The following is a 21,261-nucleotide window of genomic DNA, read 5'->3' as shown; positions in this document are numbered from 1 at the left end:
ACCAATTCGTGCTTTATGGTGGATTTTCATTGAAATACACCGCGTGGCGTGCGGTGCGGAGGAGAGGATGGGGGGGGGGGAAGGGGTGGGAAGTTATTTTGCGCACGATGCGCTATCTTCGCGAGTCCTACCCCACCTCAGGATCACACTTCTCTCTCGGATCAACAAACTTTTCCCGCTCCTTTCCCCTCAGTTCGATGGCCACGCAAGCTACAAATGTAACGAGATAAATAATTCATTTTCGGAAAGATTCGTAAGCCTCCTAATTTTTTTAAAAACATCAGGTGAATCCACTGCCTGTAATGAGTACAGTAAATATTATTTGGGTGCGGTGTTAAGTACGACCTGCAGATGAAGGAAGGGGGCGGTTGTGTTTTGTTCACAAGTGGAGAAAACAATCACTTTCGAGAAAACAATCATTTTACGACTGCCTGCAAGCAAATATTGTCACAACAACAAATTGACAAGTTTGGAATTCAAATAAGCTTTAGAAACTGCCCAAACTCTTGCTTGTCGATCGGAGATACGACTCCCTCTTTACGCCTTGTATTAAAACAATTTTATATTAGTAATCCTTAGGAACATACAATGGATGTTCATCAGGAGAATTTTAAGTGTGGGATACCACTATTGTTTTCGCGGCTGTTTTCTAAAGTTGATTGCCTATTCTTTTCTGAAGATACTGGGCTTTATTAGTAGCAGATATGCAGATAATCTCTCAGTTCCAAGGAAATTAAAAGAGCGACTTAGAACGTTTGAATATTACCTTGGAGGAGGAGCTTTCTAGATGTTCGCGCGAATTTCAACATCTGAACGGATGCTTGTTAATCCTGCTCGACTGTATTTAAATAGAGTCACTCTGAGGGGACCACAACAGCTTAGTTTAATCGCACTAGTATTAAAAAACCTGTTGGTAGTTGAAAAACTCAAATGAACTCAAAAGCTTTCAAGTCAAGGGTGTGAAAACCCTGGGAACAAAACAGCTATGGTATTAAATCGTTGTGTGTTGTATTATAGAATGGTATTGTTTTTTTTTTTATCTTTTTTTCCTCTTTGGAACATTTTCAAAAGAAGTAAGCTAAAATGAGGTGTCACGGAAATTTTCGATCGTGTTTTACGAGTTAGGCAAAAAAAATTATTTTCATTAATCTTACTACACGCTCAATGTGGCTTTAAATTGGACCAGCTGACAAGTTTTAGCCGGTGGCAATTTGTTCTCAAAGCCACCATCAACCACATATCGCCACCTGTAATGATTGGTCATTACAACTTATTGTGAAGGCTCATCAAACTTTAATGAAAATAGAACAAAATATATTTTGCTTGTTGCTTTACACAGGCATGGCAACAAAATTTGATATCTGCAAGCTGTGTATAGTGAAGAAATTGTCGCTGTCATGAAATACCATGCTTTACCTTTACCGAATCTCCAGATAGTTTCAAAGCGTTTTTACGTTAAAACGAAGCAATAATTTTGCACTGAGCATAAGTTATCATAAAATTAACCGTCTTTGAAAGAGGTAAATCTTTGACTCTCGCCCGCCGAGCCGTGACCGATAGAAGTGTCAAGAACCGCGAGAACTTCAAACGGTAGCTCTTGAGTTTTTGGGGTTAAATTTCTCGCTATTGAGACAACAACCATAACATCCCCGTGTTTTTAGAGATATATGTACCTGCCCGCGGACAAAAAGTCAAGGAAGGTGCTCAGTTTAAGCGTAATGATATTTGAATTTTTATAAGCGTTCGACACTACAACAGAGAAAAAACACAATTTCGGAGTCGGGTTCAAGTACACTGAACGCCTTCTTAAAAGTGTTTGAGTAATGGGGTGAAAACTGTAAACAAAAACGTATGTATTTACCTGACAAATTAAATCAGTTGGTCTTGATTTTTACTCGGTTTTTCATGTCTTTAATTTTATTTACCGTGACTTTTTTTAAAATTCTTTACGGTGATCTATAATCTTTGAGTTGAAGCAAACACCGGCTTCTTCACATAAGTAGCTTAGTAACAATAATGGTACGAGTGAGCGAGTTAGCCAATGAAATGAGGCTAATTTTCTCGACATAGAAGTGTGAAATTTCTGTCTGTGATGCCAAGCCGAAAATTTGACGTACAGAGTTTGCGGCGGGCAACACGATTAATTCGCCAAATGTACCTCACTTTAAAGACATCGATTGGAAGCCTTTACATTATTCCAGCACAAAAAGACCTGGAATAAGGTAGGATGTTATTTGTTGAGGATACATGTAAAAAGTGAGTGACGTAGACGCTTTGTCCAATTCACACGCGAAAGCCAACCGCTCAGCTGTTATGAACAGTCTCAATGACTCTTAGGATGAACAGCATGTTTAATTCTAAGCCTTTCTCCTTTATTCGATCTAAAAAAATCGTCGGCTTTGCTTTGACCCGACCACGATCATTTTACCAGGATATTGATGTATAGCGGTGCTTTTGAAAAATACTCACTCGAGACGGCCAGACATTGTTACCAGAATGGTAATTATGCCCCAGTAAATGAATTTACGGAACTTCAGCAGTTTAGACAGCAGGGTCGAATAGCTGTTGATCGGAAAACTGTTACGTTTATGATCACTTTTTTTTTTTTCTCTATGGTGATATTGTCCATGTAGTGGTGAGTGACTTTACCAAACGCGTTTGAATAAACAAAGAGCCATTAATAAATGGATGATTACAACTCTGAGACCAGTTGGTGGGTGGGTTAAAATTGTATCTCTTTTTGATGCGTTGAGCTAAGATTTACACAGCGGTTAGCTTGTCTAAAAAAAAAATGGGATATAGGTTGGTACAGACACTGAAGACAAATACAATACTAAATTTTCATTTGAGGTTTGAGAATGATAAAAGAAAAAAGGAGGGGAGGGTGATTGAGAGGTAGTTGTTTTTAAAATGATAAGTGCCTTTTTTGTTAAAATAAAATTTTTCGCTTATATCCGTACCAAAAATGGAAGGGAATTGTAGGAAATAGCTTGGGGAAGTGCTTGTAACAAAATGAAGGACTATTGCTGTACTTCAAAATCTAACAGTTTCTTTAAACGGCGATCGTTGCGGACTAATCCGATGAATAAGTATGCTTTACATCCCTTTTAATTATACTATACATGAGAATCTATAGCTTTATCCTTAAGCATCGACCTGGATTGCCTATGGCTGCAAATCCCGGTTTAGTAGTCACCAACAGTGTTCGGGACGAAACCCTTACACTTTTAGCTGTGAAAGAAAAAACGCCCCTCATTGTAATAAAACAGAACGAGAGTTTGAAGAGTGATGTCATTACCAAACTCAAAGTATGCTTTACTAGTCTGTTATCTCCTTCAAATCTGTTATTTACTAGTCTGTTATCTCCTTCAAATCTGTTATTTGGATTCGTTAGGCAACACTAGAACGTGCGCGCGTTCGTGAGTGTGCAGAGGACAAAGTGTTGCGTGACTCGCCAGAGCAACGGTAGCAAAGGAGGTGAACTTCGAATTCTCTGTCTTTTAAAAACGTTATCTCTCAGCAGTCGAAGTATGGAAGAGCTACTAACCAGATTTGTTCTCCTTGGGGGGGGGGGGATGAAACTCAAAATGTCTGGCTCGTATCTCCCTCATTTTGTAAGGGGGTTCCTCGTGAACATTTCCTTCCATTGAAAATGAAACAATAAGAGATTCGTTTTTCTTTCATTTTCCTTGACAAAGTTTCCTCGTGTGATCATTTTAAACAAGAGTCTATAAACTGTTTACAATCTCTTGCTTCAAATGAATCGTTTCCGCCTTTTTCCAAGTAAAATCTCTTACTTATCCCATAAAAGTAGCCAAGGAAGGGCCAAAGGAAAGGCTCTAAATATTTTCTTTGAAAATTTATGAAGTATTTAACCTTTAATGAAGCAAGAACCAAAGGATTTAACACGCTCTCCCTCGCGATTTCACAAAGCACTCTGACCTTCAAGACACTTGGTCTGAGACACGATCAAAACCGATCGAATATGAACTCGAAAAAATTTCCTCCATTAGATTGAAGGAATGTTTAAATGTGAGTGAGATGAGTTTAATGACACTGGCAAGTAAGCGGTGAAAATAGGGACCTTAAGAAACCACGACGGCGACGGCAACGAGGACGTGGAAAAACAAGAGATCCAATTGGCAGAACAATAGCTCAGCACGTGCGTTTTGAAACTTTGTACATTTCTTAGCCGTCCTATGCAAAACAACAACGTGAAATCGCCAAAATTTGCGTCGTCTGTGAACCGAAACCGCGACGGCAAATTATTTTAATTTCCATTTGGAACTCAACGGCTACTTTATACGTCATGCTGAAGTTGAGCTGTGGCGCTGTATGAGACAGTAAGCTCCTGCAGCCATTTTTGAAATTCTAACTAAGAGTGGAAATTCATTTTTTAATTGAAGTCTTCCTTGGCGTCGCCGTCGTGGTTTCTTAAAGTCCCTAATATACCAAATAAGGACACGGTTGAGGCACGCCCCCTGAACTGAGGAGTTCGACATTTAGGCAGAAATCTGACTTTGGGTAGATGGCTATTGTGCTGGAAGGAAAAAAAAAAAAATAAAACAGGGAGTAAAATAAGTAAAATAGCCAATTGAGCATGCTCTGACTCAGAACATTTAATGCAGAGAAAAGGTAATAGGAGGTGTGGAACCAGGTTACTAAGGCGACCAGGATAACAAGGAAATATTATCGTTACTCGGCATAACGACGTGGCCAGATTGATCAGCTGAGTTCGGAAAAAGATGACTGACCTTTCGCAGCAACTTGTGGACTAAAAAGTGGTTTTTAATAACAAAAGCATTAATGGAAAGTTGCACGGCGGAATTCGGTTTTTGATTTACATTAGGTTCTCTAGCTTCGTATCAAGATTTTATGATTTAGCGAGCAAGTGAAAAACTTAAGTACTAAACAAGCTCAACATCATGGAATAACGCGATTTGAACAAATTCATTCTGCTTAGCACCAGGTTTTAGTATCGGTGGCTAAACCCAATGAGGAAATCTATTTCTGAAGCCACTTGTATCAACGTATCATCGAGGAGTCTTCTGGAAGGATAACGAGTTCTAGATACTGTAAATGTGGTCGACAAGTCAAACAGGTAGATGAAAAGGTTTTAATTTTCACACCTGTAGAGCGGAAATAAGACCTTGCTAGCAGTATAGATAAAAATTTAATTTTTTTTTTTTATAAATTTTGGCACGTCCGAATGACTCATTGTCATTTGAGGTTGGCATTGATACCAAACATTCAGAATGATTTGGAAACCAATTGTACACCAAGCAAATCATAAATATCTCATCATCATCATCCTTATCTACTAAAAGAAATTGGCGTCCGGCTGGACTATAGTCAATTTTGCTGTATTAAATCAAAATATTTTTTAAAACACCTGGATTGTCTCAAACTAATCGGAAGTTTAGTTTTGAGAGAACAGGAGTGACAGGAAAATATTATTCCCAATTAGCAACTTATGAGTACCTCAAACTTCATGTTACATTTATAACCGCCCACACGCTGCCATATCACTGAGCACGTGCAATGAATTGAAACTAACTGATTAAAACTGTTTAATCTTCAGTACAAACACCATGATACACGTGTTGGAAGATGTCCACAAAATTTTCATCAATCTCCTATTTTCCTAAAAATTTTTTTTTACCAGCGAGTCAAATTGGATAGAACCCAATTAGTGCAAGATGTGCTCCGAGGGGCTGGGTCGTAAGCGGTTGAAAGAAACAGCCGACAGTTTTTACATATCGCCTCTAATTTGTTAGAGACATTCAGCATTCTCCAGATTTAAATTTTCAATGTTTAAAGCTCGGTAAATTAATTTTTTTAGTGTTTACTTGACCGTGTCAGAGTACATTTGGGATGAATGGAAAAAGCATTGTGTGGTGCGAAAATCACAGACACCTTCATCAGTTGTGCTTGTACTGCAGATGAATAGATGGAAAAAGTTTAATTTACGGCAAGAATGGTTAAAATATTAAATCTGGAAAAGTGAACATAGCTAAGTAACATTCTGAAGTGTTTTTCGCGGTACAAATGTGAGTGACAACAAAGTGAAATCGCAGGAATTTTAAGAGCATTAAGACTTTTTTTTTTTTTAAGAGCTCTTGTGAAAGAAGCTCATTCATATTTGATCATTGGGTTTCACCTGCCAGGAGTTTGAACGGATTATCGCTTTAGTTCCAGTTACTAATTCACTATGGAAGCGAGAGCAAGCTTTTGTGGTCTGGCGCTTTTGCGTTGGCATAATACCAGGAATAATTCACATCCGTTTGCTGACAAACGCTTGCAAAACCCGTGGCTGCCAAAGGCGGGACTCTTTTCAGACATTTTTCAATTTCCTCGACCGTTTAGAACTGGAAGCATTGCACCGGATCCTAGACTGTAGTCTTGCAAACGCAGAAGAGAAACTTTTCGCGGCTTTGTTTTGTTATTATAATTAATTCCACGTACGAAACCTACTCATTCTCTCTAAGGACGTGGTCGTGGTTGATATGTCTCTGAGAGCTACCGAGGTCTTATTTTCATTTCCATTCTTTGAGATGATAAACAAGTTCAGGAGGGTATCAAAGCGCGCGGAGTAGTAAGTTTTTTTTCGCATAGAACAAATCTTATACGCGTAAAATTTCAGCGTTAGGTTAATGGACGTGTCACAGAGATAAAATTTTGCAAAGCGAAAATATTTGTTCCATGTTTGCATTTCACTCAAAAGAATCGGAAGCTTCTATTTTCACAAGTTAAGTGAAGAAACCTCAAAACATAAACAGGTTTTTTTTCTAAATAAAAATAACTGGAATATAGCCATTATTATTCGTCTTGGTCGGGTAATTTCTGGAATTTTTGTGGCTACGGTGATTTTTTTATTCACAGCTGTTTTGTCGTTATTCGTAAAAATTTAAACATTTCATCCCCACAGTAATAATTTCAAGAGGGTTCGACAGAGTTCACTTCTGTTTTGGCTGACTTGTTTTAACAAATACTTCTGCAATGGGAAATTCATTGAAAGCGAAAAAATCCGACTTCTTATGGGATATTAAAGACTTGGATCTTTCGGACTTAAATAATAGTTTTTTCATTGATAATAGCTGGCCATATTCAGATCTTGCTCGCGCCATGTGCTAATTAGATGAGTCAATACACTTCAATAACGTCGAGCTTTTTGATGAACAAAGGCAGAAAGACTTAATCAAGTCCCACAAGGCGAACAGCTAAAGAGAGATCGAGGACAAAGAGCTACCAATTATCCGTTTGAAATTGTTTGACTGTTTAGAGAATTTTCGCGTTCTTTAACACACTGGAGTAGGCTGTAGTGCTAAGACACATTACGATTGATGCAATTCGCGTGAAAAAGACACGCTACGAACAAAGACAGTAATTACAAGACTTTTACGAGCCAAGCGAATCGCGAAGAACAACCAAGAGCGCTTTATGATTCAGTAAACCCGCCCAAACATCACATAACCTGCTGAAATTGACCAGGTATTCATCCGTGACCAGTTACACGATTCTCTTGGAAAGTCTTTAAGTTTTTTTATCTTGGGAATTGTAGATTTCTGCTTAGTAACTTTTCAGTCTGACAGTCATTCATAGGTTTTAGTTTTCGACCTTTCTTTGCGTCGATTTTATTAAACTGTGTGCGATTTTGGAAACAGAAATGGTGCCAACCTGTCGGCTTTGGTGACAATTTTCAAAGCTATCTTATCAGGATTATTTTGATCCACCGGAAGCCAGATTTCAATATACCAGCGCGAATTTATTCGCAAAGCACACACCCAGGTTCTAGTGGAGGTTTAAGAATAAATCTGGAATGTATGCCCGCTGTTTTTCATCGCATTCCAGGAATTCATTTCCTGGACACGATATTTAGAAACTATTTGGTGTTGGCGACATTAATGTGCACGCTTTTCAGAAACAGGTAGAAACGTTTCTATAATAAAAACATTGTGAAATAGCTGGCGATCGGTTAGGCGATGAAATCTACTCGCTGACATTAGAATATGTGACAAGGAACATGAAAAAGGTGCTAATTCTTTCAGAAAAGAACACAAAACTATCACCTCCTCAATGGATTGCATGTCAATTACACATGTCAAGCATTAATCTCGCCGCTTCTGATTGGTCGTTGGCAAACGCTCAACCAATCAGGTGGCGGGGTTCATTAGTTCTTATGACATCTTACCTTGTTCCGACGCAGCTGGAATAAACCATCATCAACAATTACGAGAGCAGAGTAGTAAGAGGTAAAGAGAGAGTATGGCATACTACCCGTTCTACCCAGCGAGGATGAGAGACTTTCGCGTCAGTTCTCTGCTTGAAGGCTGCTCACAATTCATCCCTGGCGTGCCAGGAAGTAGCTCATCGATTTCGAACAATTTAAACTCGAACGGCCCGTTCTCGTATTCTCCGTACCATCCACCGCAAATAGCAAAACAACCTTCTCACTTCGGCCCAAGTGCTATTCCTGGTCCTCCGCAACAAGTTCACATGCCAGTTCACGATTCGGAACACGAGAGTATCGATGTCAATTTAGAAAATAAGGATCTATGGCAGAGCTTTTACGAGGAGAAAACAGAAATGGTTATTACCAAAGCAGGAAGGTACAACTCTTTCTCTTTTGGCCAGCAAATGTCCGGTTTATGTAACCTTGGAATTTCGCAGCCAGGGATTGTGTCGATTAAAACGCCTGGAGGTCTCGATGCGTTGTAAATACCAAATTGGTTCCAAATTAAACAGAGAATTTTGTCTGCGAAAAAGCTAAACAATCCCGTTGAACACATTTCAGTCCTTGAGGTGTAACACTTTTAAACCGGCCAAGAACCGTCGCCGATTTCATCGCCCATGTAAATTTCATACGTTCGTGTCCTAATATTTTTGTCTTCTGTCAACAGGCGTATGTTTCCGCCAGTGAAAGTGCGCGTGACTGGTTTGGACCCTCGGGCAAAATATTTCTTTCTCATGGACATTGTCCCCGCTGACGACTGCCGATACAAGTTCCACAATTGTCGCTGGATGGTGGCTGGGAAAGCCGACCCTGAGATGCCTAAACCTCTCTACATGCATCCGGATTCACCAAGCACTGGAGCGCAGTGGATGCAGAAAACCATTTCGTTTCACAAGATGAAACTAACAAACAACATCGCAGACAAATACGGCTATGTAAGTTCCTTTCATGCCTTTGAAATCAAGCCTCTTTATTCGTTTTTTCATACATTGCCGTCACATCTGTAATTATTTTTGTTTGTTGATTGTGGTTGATGGCCGATTTATTTCTTTAGGTGCTTACTGTTTACTCGCTTTTCTGTCCCACAGACAATCTTGAACTCGATGCATAAATACCAACCAAGAATTCATGTCGTAAGAGCGGATGATACTTATAAACATCCCTACAGCAATTTTAAGACTTTTTCATTTCCTGAGACGGCGTTTATTGGAGTTACAGCTTATCAAAATGAGAAGGTTTGTGTCAGTCCAGCGCACAGTCGCTGATTGCTTTCCCCGCTTGACTTGAATTTAAATTCCTGTCCCTTTTTCAAGTGGTTTTGTGTCAGTGAAATTTGATTTAGCTTAAGAGGGAGTTTTGAGTATTTGCGTTTTCATTCACGGAACTGTTTGATCTTTGTTGTCGAATCGTTATCGGTTCACTGGAAGAATGGCCGATCTTTCTATATCAAGTTTATTTTCACTCAGACAAAAAGGAATAAGTTCATAAAGATACAGTTATAAGAGGGTGCCTCTAACAAAGATTTGAGTGTATTTTAAAATTCGTTAAAAGTTAAGAACTTTATTTATTTTGCACTTCGATTTTATTCCTTCTTGAAGCGATCCATCCAATGGCAATATCCACTATAGGCTAGCGCTATGGCAAGGTTGGCGTGTCTTTTGAATAAGCTTTAAATAAAAATTGCTAGATTAAAAGAGCTTAAATTTATCTCCCCTTGTTGTTCTCCGATTTTTTTCTTTTGTAATGTCTTGGAGAGGTAAAATTTTCAGTAATATTATTCTCTGACGTTAAATATTCTAGTAAATGCAACCTGCGCTCCTCTTTAAAATAAATCGATTGCATTTGAAAGTAAGATGAGAAACTTTTTAGCATTTGCCGAGGTGTTTCAGTTTTGATGCTTCATGCTTGTTTGTGAATGTGTACGGTTGTCGTGTTTTGAAATATCCGCAATAAAATCGTATCAAGGAATTATAATGTTCATCCTTCCTTTAGTACTGATGCTCTGAGTGACAAACGTCCTTTTAACCTGGACCTGGTCGTTAAATTATTAAATTATCCCTGGTCTTTTGATAGCACAGCTCAGGGAAAAAAGAAATTTTTGAAAGAAGTTATTCTACAAAACTCACGACTGTGACATCTGTTTTTTTTCTCAATAGATAACCAAGTTGAAAATCGACAACAACCCTTTTGCGAAAGGTTTTCGAGAACACGGAGCAGGTCATCGAAGGCGTTTGGAGCGAAGGTAGAACACACTGTACCCTATTCTGTGACACCGATCTATTTGAATTTCATTTTCACCATGGTCCTAGGGCCATGTTAATCTGTTTCACTTAAACACTGACCCCTTGGGTACGAGTAGTTAATACCCAAGGCGAAGGCCTCAAATTTTTGGTACAAAGAAACAGGAGAAAACAACTGTTTTGACACACAAAGCCGTGAACAAGCCACAATGAATATCCTACATGCGCGACATTCACACTTGCCTTATCACCTCTACATTCATTTTGAAGGCAACGCAGCAACCCAGAACATTCCCTAAATGAAGAAGACGATGTAAATAACAGTGACGAGGACGAAGATGGCAAAGAACCCGGCGTTCATGGTTCTTCCAACGAAATTCCCACCGGTGAGTTTAATTCGTTTTACGACACCGCCTTCTTTGAATAGCGAGTTCGCTCAAAAGAAATGTGCCGCTTACCGCAATGGGACAACGTCTGCGCCATTCAAGAACTTATAATTGACGTGCCCAGTTAAGTTAGACTCTTAGAATTTTACTTTTGGTTAAAGAATTCCGGGCATTAAAGGACTAATGGTTTTATTGCCAAGTTTGTTTCGAAATTATTTTACATCCGGACTTAGTATCATCCAAAAAGTTCACTCTTAATGACAGTGCTATGTGCAACTAGATCTATGGTTAGGAGTCGGGATTTACATTGATAGTTCGAGTATCGGAGTCAAAGATCGTCTTTATTCAATCCGAGCAAAGATAAAACGAGCTAAAGAAAGATTTGGATTAATCTCAAGAGAATTGCCACAGCTGCTGCCAAAATAAACTCCTAAAGGAGTTTATTCTATTTTAAAATTCCTCCTTCGTTTATTCATCTGGGAAAACGCTTTTGTGCTGTTTGGATAAGAAATACGGCTGATTTATGAGCAATTGATTTAATTCTTATTCCTTTTTGTTGGTCCTTTCCGAATAAACCTGTTTTTCTTTTGGGTTTGTTCAGTGAAAGCGCACGATAGCCCTCTCATTGATTCACGTCCCAATTGTAAACTCCTTTCCATCATAATTAGAAGCTTCCACTTAGTTTTTGCTGAAAGAAAATCAAGGGTATCTAACGTTTTTTGTCTCTCAATACTGTGCTTTCTATCTACGATTTTATAAACTAGTTATATCAGCTGATCGGTGTAGTATGCCAACAAGAAAGAGGTAAACTACGCTTGTTGCTCTTCAAGCTGGAGAAACGCTTCCAAAACAGTGTAGTTTTTTAAAGCAGTGATTTAAACATTATGTGAAAGGATCCAAATTAAGATGCCTCTTTCGATTAGCTTTGGCCTGTCGTTTAATCGTAGTAAATCAACGTTATGCCGCCAACTGCGAAAGAAAAGCGCTCAAAGTGACATAGCGTAGAAACGTCAACACATTCTCGGCGATTCAATTTCGCGAGCCTTTTAATATAATTTTCGCCAAGGCCGTAAATATTTCACTGAGTTCAGCACTCAACGTGCGACATGTTAAAGTTACACAGGACTACAGGCGTTTTGTTTCTAGGTAACTCTGAATTTGGTGTGAGTGTTTACCTAGCTTTTCATGTTACGAATATAATTGTAAGGCTCTCGAAGCCAGAGATTTGACGAAAGATACAATAATCACAGCCAAGGAAACGTATCTCCGGGGAAGAGTTGGGCGTGTCTTCATTCAGTGTGATTGAAAATTTTATCATTTTGCTTTTCTTTACCATCAGAGAATATTCATTTCCGTATTTCTATTTGTGTATGAAGTTTGGTGTCAGTGTTTGCCTCCCAAAGTGTCAAACATTGGAAGGTTTTAATTCTGTTCTTCTTTAGACTGCTCACTCGAGGTGCAAATGCTCGACGGCTCTTGAAACAATCAGCTTTGATTATGAATCGTAGAGGTGCCTAAGGGTAACGATGAACAAGCAAGAATGAATAGTTCATTTCAAACTCTTGTTGTTTTGATTTCGTGCTGGTAGACCTGAAGTTATTAAGTTAAGCTAGGTAAAAGTGGGTGATAATTTCATCTTTTGTTAAAAGCTGGAGGGTACATTTCCAGTTGCTAACCGGGTCTTCCCGCACGTCCTCCAACTTACCTGAGCGCGAAGCGAAAGTCAGCATAGGTGGAAGAGTGTGAATTTTTTTGGAGCCATTTAGGAAATATTACGACAGATTTAGCTACCAGTAAACGAAAACTTTTAGACCCTATACATGAAAATACTCTTCTATTGTTACCTAAACGAACCTGTTTCGCATGCAGGTTCAGTGTTACTGGTCATTAGCTCATTAGAAACAGAAGTTTTTCTCTTTGCACAAATTAGATGTTACTGTCAAAGACACCAAAAATCTTTGAGTAGCTTTCATTCTTCTGTCAGTAGTGTTGAGCGAATATGCGATGAAATATGACGATTTTGCGAGAAAGTCTTGATGAAGAACAAACGTGCGAAATCTATGATGGTTTCTAGAGTTTCCGTCTGGATGTGTTTATGTAATTAGGGCGAAAAACTGATTGTCTTTAATGAAACCACACTCGAGATCAAGGTGTTCGGCTTTCTCGTATTGAATGCTAAACTAAATTACACCATATTTTTTATACAACCTTTTACCTGAATAAAAAGTTCCACCCATTAAAAGTGTTTTCTAAAGCTTTCGAAAAGAAACAATAGAAGTGTTGTCGCTCGTAATGAAAAACACCAATCCGCCCCCTTTAAATAAATTCTAAATCTGTCCTACTCGCAGGTGCATATAAAAAGTATAACTGTTGTAACAAACTACTTAGCTCTGTCGCTAGGAGACTTGATTTTTAAGAGAAGTTTATTTATTCTATGCGTAATTTCAACTCAAGTTTAAGCATCAAAACTCAATGGCTTTCCTTTTTTCGTAAATGTTCTTGAATCGAGCGTTAATTTTCTTGATAGTCAATAATGGAGAGGGCTTATGAAAATGTTAGATCATGATCGCACGCTCATTTTCCAAAAAAAAAAAAAAAAGGAAACAGTTAGAAAAAACTGAAACTTCTTTACAAAAGTGAATCAAATATTGCCAGCTTTCTGGATGCAATGGGTCGATTTGCGACACAATGAGATGGACGCTGTTTGTAATTCATATCTCAACCATCGCCTCTAACATCAGGTAACCAGGAAACCGTCCTCCCAGGAAGTATGTTTTTAGCTTTCTTGTCTGAAAAGCTGTCAATTCGCGCTCCGTCTCTCAGTAACGCCGTGTAATAAATTATTCAACTTGTTTTCGTCGCCAAAGTACTATCTCTTTTGATGCAGCAAAGTGAATGCGAGGCATCGTAGTCAATTCTTCCATCCACGTTGAAGGAATATTTCGTGCGCACAAAACAGCCTTGAAAATAAAAGCTGAAGGAAAAACTTAATTTTCTATTATTTGGTCTGGATGCCTATCTCATTTCCTTATTTTCATTGCGATTACAGATCAGGGGTATATAAATGCACTGATATGTTTTGATGGTTTTCCAAACGCTGGTCAGTCCCAAAGCCGTCGTAGAAACTAACGGCAAAATTATCACGCTCGTGTGTATATTTTCTAATCATTACCTAAAAAAGTCATTGATGTGCAAGATAAAATTTGCTCAAGGACTCGTTTACGTTCAAAGAAACTCTTATTTGTGGTTTTTTTTCGGTGGACGGTAACGTGTTGAGTTGACTTAACTGAAGTAAATTTGTCTATGTTCTCATGATCGTTTCAGGTTCAAGAGGATTTTCTTTCATTTTAGTGGACAATACTTGTTTCTCCTCGGGCTTTTCATTGAACGCTGAACTCGTCTTTTGCTTCTTTGCATAAGATATTTAGTCACAAGCGAATCTGCGGTTTCATTTAAATGTGTAAAATCTTTAATTATTCAAATCTCCCAACTAAGAATAGTCTCTTCGTTGTGTTTGGCTTTCTCCAATCCTTTTCAAAGTTATTTGTTGCTAGGTCGTTTTGAGGATTTGTGGGGAATTTTTATTATTCTGCTACTCAGATGTAAAACACAATGGAGCCATTGAAGATGAAAGAAATCCTCTCTCCTTCAGTATATTAAGGAGCAATTTTAGTTGAAGAGATCTTGACTTGTTTGGATAGCAAACTATAGCACGTGGAATGAAACTTTGTCTCTCTAGTAAAGATCGCTTAAGCATTAAAACTTTCGATTTCGGTCAAAGTTTCAATTCTTTGTAATTTTTTTTGCGATGCTTTCGCTTAGTCATAAACCGGCCAAAAGATCTTTATCGGCCGTTTTGAGCTCTGAAATATTATCATTTATATAATTTTTTTCGTCGTGGATATCTTTATTGTTTTCTTTTAAAAACTTGACGAAATCACTGCGAACTGGAAAGCGAGTAAACAAAGCTTACCGGAAAAGAGAAGCTTTGGACATAATTAATGTTTCAGCTGCATAGTACAATTAGAAGGATGAAGTTGAAAATAGCTGAAATATCGCAGTGTATTGACTGCAAATGAAATTTTTACACCATCGCCTTGTTCAAATCCTCTCGGAAATTTTAAGTCCGCCTACCAACTCGTTGATGGGGCTGTGATGGGATGTTTCAATTGGTTCTATCCGCGCCTCACCTTTGTGATCTGGTTTTATTTGAACAGAATATTCGATTTATGCTGTCCAGTCAGCGCGTTATTCCTTATAACAATAGATATTTAGCGTCTCCATAAAATAATTTTTGTCTAACAGTATTTACCAGCATGGGTTAAGTGGGAAAGGTGGCTGTTCAATAAGAATTTAAAACCCTAGTTTGTTGTGTTTATAAGAATTTAAAACCCATAGTTTGTTGTGTTTATAATGTGCTTTGAATAGGTAGCAAGTACACATGACTCTTTCACCTTTACAGTGTGTTTCAAAGAAGTTACTAAAGCTTTAGAATAGGATTTTGTCTCAGATAAAAGAATATCTGCTCTTCTTTAAGATCACAGGCAAAGGTCGCGTCGCTCAACGAGTCAAAAACCTCTGTTTTCCCTTTCTTTTTTTATTTTGTCTAAATTGTGCACGTGTTTAAACAGTGGGCAGCTCTAAAGAACTCATGACAAAAGAATAGGAGAACTACAAGCTACCACCCTGTCTTATTAAAATAATGGATTTTATGTTTATTCACCGATTTTTTTTCCAATGTAGATAAAAGACAGGATTTTTTTACTTTGTAAAGTAACCGTCGTTTCTGTAACGAAAACCGTCAACTCGATACAAGCCCCAAGAGGCGAATTTCTTAGGGAGGACCAAAGTCCAACGTATCATTAATGACGTTATTTTTAGTTTGCCGAGTTCAAGCGGGAGATCGACCAAAGAAATAGACGGCCAATTTTTCGATAACGAGAAGATGAAAATGAACTGACCAAGAAACTAACTAATATGCCTGTACTTCTTTAAAAAACAGTTACGGAGTAACATCAATATCATCGCGAGTTGTGCCAATTCATAAAACCATTTTAGTTCCCTGTGTCTTTTGCACTTATACCAGCATAAATACTGACGCGGAATTTTTTATATGATCTGTTGAGTTTCTCTCCCTATAACCTGTTGTTGAGGCTTTTTTGTCAAAAATTCTCTGAAGCAAAGAAGCTTTCGTGCTCACTTAACACTGATTCTTGACAGCGGGAAACGAGATAGCGACGTAATCTGATACAATCAAGAAAGGCCAAGTCCAAGTTATTTTTCCTCAGTAAATTAATACAAAATTCTTCGGACAAAAGTAACGTTCAAAGTTGATTTAAATTTGCAGAGCACAGATTGTTTTTTGCGGTGCGTAACAAACCTCTTTACAGGCTAAAAATATTCCTGAGCAGCTCTTTAACGGATGGTCTGCCTCTTTCCTAGGTTCACCGGTGGACGAAACCGCCTTGTCAGGTATCCCATCATCCACTGAGGACATAAAACCTGTCATTCAAGTCGACAAGGGTCGTACCTGCTCTAACACTCTGACCCATTCTCCCTCTCCGATACCAAAGGCACTACCTGCGCCGGAGATCCTAACGCAAAGTCAACAGTACAGCGACTTTTCCCGGTCATCCAGTCTGCACATCTCTGAAGACACCAAACCTGTGATTTTGCCGACGAATTCAAACGACACTGTATCTTGCTCGGCTTCGTCCCATCTGAAGCTACAGAGCACGCGATCGATGCATATGGACATGCGATACAGCCCATACCCCAGACCTCCGTATTCAATGAGCGGAATGCCCTCCAGTTTCCTTTCACAGCACGTACATGGTCATATGTACCCGTCCTACAGCGTGCCACAAGTTGCTGCTTACCCATCGTGTCAAGTGGGGCAGTCTTACCCACCATGCACCGTAAACCAGCAAAATTTCGGTTACCCTGCCTCGGTGTCTTCAAACAACCTGCTTGGACTAGGGAGCAGCACCGCAAGTTCGGACCTTACATCGACAATGGACTTACATGGATCGGCGGACAGGACGCCCGGAATGGAACACAGAACGACGTAAACACAGACAAAATTGCTCGCAGAAGATTCTCTGTATATGATAAGGTGACCATCGTTACTTTAAAGATTGCATTATCGCATTTGGAACCTCGAGAGATGTTTATTTAGAAATATTACCACTGGAAGTCTCTTTTGTTCTTCAGATGTATACTCACCCGGACGTTTGCAATTCTTAAGTTATTTTTTGTGTACTTGTCGATATAAATATATGTAAAGCTGACTTGGTGGTACACTAGGGTCCATCTATAATCTCTGACCTACACAGCACGTATTTCGCGTGCACTGTTTTGATACCATAAGTGAAAGAGCGACGTTGGGTCCGGTGAACGTACCGCTCACAAAATCGAATTAATTTTTCCAGAGAGCGTTATAAAAAGACACCTAAACCATAAATCTGTATATCGAATTCCTACCACTTGTTCTTCTTATATTTATAACAAAAATTGCTGCCGTTACCGTGGAGACGGCGAATTTGACTCACGGGGGGAGGGGTGCTGCAGAACAGACTTGCCTCAGCCCGGCATGCGCACGTTAAATGGTATGAAATAATTGCATTTTGGTAGGTAAGATAAAATTAAAAGCTCTATAGGTAAATAAGCACTTGAATCAAAGTTGTTTTTTATCAATATCCCTTGTCAATTTTCGGATATTAGTATACGGTGAACTTTAAAACTATGTGATTGCGTCAGAGACACTTAACCGTATTAAAAGTTTTGCACTTGTAAAAATCTAATTTGCTTAGGTACACCTAATGTGCCACATCCCAACGAAACTCGATAGTACTACTTAAGAAATATTATGAAGGATAATTTAAAAAAATTGAAAGGAAATTGGCTTGGTGAAAGAGGAAATTGCATAATCATCTCGGAATGATACTCATTTCGATAATCTTGTAAACTGAAAATTTCTGGCCGGTTTTATTTCAGTTGCATTTCCGAAAAACACCCGGATAAAGAGCTAAATTTTAGGAACAGATTTGTTCCTCTCTGATGACTGTGCTGATGCCAGTATTAGTTTGCTTGTTAAGTGAGTTTTCTAAGTGTATATGGAGTATGTAAAGGTAATTTTAGCGCTAGAATAATTACAACGCGATAAAACATAACTATTTTTGAGCAATGGCTTTAGCGTGCAGTTTTACAAGTCAAAGAGGTGATTGTAACAATGTGTGAAGGAGATCCGTCAGCCTACGAACGGATGCGAAGACTTTCCGACTACTAATAACCACTACGAGATTAATTAAACTGCGGTTTCGTCATTAACATGTTCATCTCAGGGCAAACGTGAAGCTTTTAAATCTCGAGATCTGATAAGTAACTCTCTTGTAATATCTATTCATTTTATTTTGATTTCCTTGAGATAATTTGTCACGGCTTCAAGAGGACAATCCTTTATTTGTATTCTTATCATCGTTTTGCTGGATAGTGTATCGAAGTTGAAAGGGGAAATTACTCGCTAATCTCGCCTGGGATTTTAAAAGGTTCCACAGATATTACTTTATGTCAGTAGATAGGGACTTAGGTAAATCGTAATAGATAAAAGGCAGTCGAGGCGTCGTGGACGGGGCAACGGAGATTTCAGTGGGCGAATAAAAAAGTTAACATAACGAAGTAAAGAAATTCATGCTTGTAAAATTGCTGTCGCTGGTCGATTCAAGATTTTATTCAGTTAATTTCGTATATTTTTTTTCGCAAGGTGAATATCGTGGAATAATCCCCGAGACGAAGTCAAGGAGATTATTCGACAATATTCAACGAACCTGAGGCAAATAACTGTTATAGTATAATTTCAGAGCTGAACAACAGAGAAATTTCTAAAATCATAACATTTTAGTGACATTTATTAATATTTTATTTTGACATTTTATTTTAACATTTTATATAAACCGCGTGGAGCGGTTTATATAGCGTCATATAAGGAACCGCTCGACCAGTCAGATTGCTGGAAACTATTTTCTTAGCTCTGAAATTATACTAATTATTCACAGAGTTTTTGGCAAACCTCTCATTCAAACGGTACGCCCTGACCAAAAGCATTCAGTGTCTGCATTGTCTTGTAAGCAAGGTTATGTTTGTCAGAAAGGCTGCAAAGAAGGGGAACGAAGACACGACCACTTGACTAAGTGTGCTATTCGAGTTGTTGGAGTAAAGATTTACTTGGCTTAAAATGTATATAGCGTAAAATATTATAACTATCAATAAAAGAAACTATTCTGCTCATTCAAGTTACGTATCTTTTTGTACGCGGAGAAATCTAGGGGCATTTCAAGTATTACTTAAATCAAATAGATACGTATGTAGAGTAATCGTGTAGTTAACAGAGGTAAGTTTCCAAAGAAACTGTGGTGCTGCGTCGGTGGGGGTAACAAGGTAATTTTGGTTTTAACAACAGAGCGAGTCACAAAGGGTAAACGCTCGAAACGTCAGCTTTGAAACTCCTTAAGTTGGCCAATTCGATGTAATTAATACTTGAGCTCTAATAAGGAATTTGTAACCTTGTATGTCTATCTAAAGCTCTGTTTTGATTTCCTTTTTAACCATATCATTGAAGTAAAACTATTGCTTCCTTCGTGATGAAGGAGGTTTGTACATGAAGGAGAAAGATGCTGATCAACACGACATTTTCACGCCCCAATAAATTTTCTTTCTGATTATTTCGTACCTTTAGTTTCTCTAGTTAACGTTATTTCCATTACACCGTTCTTTCCTCTCCCTTCCAAGAGTTAGTTCCTTGAATGCCGGCAGATTATGGGAATTAGCGGCGTTTTCTCCTCTTGCCGCCGGGCAATCGCCTTACGCTGTGCCTTTGCTTCTTGTCACCGTTGCCTCTCACCTTCCGACCTTAACCCTTTAACTCCAAACATGTGATTGTTAATTGTCCCCCCCTAGCTGCCGCACATTTCCTTTTGACTTAAGGGGGGCAAGTTTCTAAAGAAACTGTGGTGCTGTGTCGGTGGGGGTAACAAGGTAAATTGGCCACCGTAAAGAGTTAAAGCTGAAGTTTCGAGCGTTAGCCCGTCGTCAGAGCGAATCCTTGGGAATTAGTTACGAGAATTTGGTCCGTTAGAACAAGATATCAACTTCTACCTGATAAGTTTGAGTATTCTCATTACCTGTTTGTTGGATCATGTATGGATATTATGGGGAGAAGTTACAGGTTAATCACTTCTGAGAGTTAGGGGGTTAAATATGTTGCTCCCCTCTCCTGGTGAGTAACCCCAGTTTCTTTAACTCCCGAGATCTCATTCCTAACTCTCCCAGATAATCGTTTTACACTTTCATATGAATTTGCTTGGAGAGGTTGGATTTAAATCAGTTTAACTCTTAAGCTGGTAAATGTGTCCATCCACATCTCTTTGGGAAAATTGTTTGAAATTATGAGAAGCTATCTGCTGTGATATTTTCTCAAGGTGACCCTTTTATCACCGGCGTTAACCATTTGAATATTAACACCAGTGTATATATTCTCCATACTGTTCTCTCTACATTTCCTAAGGTGCTGTCAAGGAGAATTTGTTTAACAATCAAGAGCTTCTTTAGTTGGTGATCACCTCCTTTATTCTCGAGACCTTGTGTTTGATTCAGGAGTGAAATTGTTGAGGAGAAATTAGATGCTGGTCACTCTTAGGGACCCGGCAAACGCTTAATTTGTCGGAAATGTCACAAGGAGCCAATCAGAAGACATTGCTTGTTGACATACTTCCAGATCGAGGGGCGGGATAACGCTAGTGACCAATCTGTGATTTGTTTTTAAAAATATAGAGGCAAACCGATACAACGTAGATAAGTTTTAAAACGGAGCACTATATTTCGGCTTACCAAACCAGCCTTCTTCAGGTGCAGTGGGAATTGACATAGAATCAAGGTGGTACTAAGTACCACCTTAATTCTATTTAGAATTACATAGTTTAAAAGGCACAGAAGTTTTCCTTCCTTATTTCCAAAGGTGTTCAACACATCTAATATCTATCAAGGAGGGGAATTGGGGAAATTAAGAGATACCTTACATATTAAATTTGGATGTTATGCGTGTAAAACCACGGTGTAGCTCTGAAATGAGAACCACTTCTTTTGCCCAACGCTGGTGCCAACGTAACGATTTAGCCTAACATTTTATCCAAACTTTGATTTTTTTGTGAAAAGTGTTATGGAGGTATGTAGCTAACTCTTAAAAATCATTTATCTACTTCAAAAGACCCAATTTACAGAAATCTTAGGTAAATTGAGTTCTATAACGATGTCTTAAGAAAAAAAGTTTAAGTAACCGGCCCTCATCTTTAACACGAAGGCGCGCTATAAAAGGAGCCTTAGGTCCCACTGGACCATTCGTCAATCA

General features: G+C 38.6%; 1 protein-coding gene across 1 annotated transcript; it reads left to right on the top strand.

Annotated features, from left to right (window-relative positions):
• The first annotated feature begins 8,239 nt into the window (after positions 1 to 8,239).
• Positions 8,240 to 19,145, top strand: LOC111345564 (T-box transcription factor TBX3). Its single transcript, XM_022952855.2, has 6 exons — positions 8,240 to 8,609; positions 8,901 to 9,168; positions 9,322 to 9,468; positions 10,390 to 10,475; positions 10,744 to 10,859; positions 16,302 to 19,145. The coding sequence occupies exons 1-6, from the start codon at positions 8,266 to 8,268 to the stop codon at positions 16,928 to 16,930; spliced, it is 1,590 nt and encodes a 529-aa protein (XP_022808590.1). The 5' UTR covers positions 8,240 to 8,265; the 3' UTR covers positions 16,931 to 19,145.
• Positions 19,146 to 21,261: the final 2,116 nt, after the last annotated feature.

This window comes from Stylophora pistillata, chromosome 13 (assembly GCF_964205215.1).
Source record: "Stylophora pistillata chromosome 13, jaStyPist1.2, whole genome shotgun sequence".
Classification (NCBI taxonomy): Eukaryota; Metazoa; Cnidaria; class Anthozoa; order Scleractinia; family Pocilloporidae; genus Stylophora; species Stylophora pistillata.
Note: the sequence above shows the minus strand (reverse complement) of the source record. Positions and strands in the feature narration are given on the sequence as shown.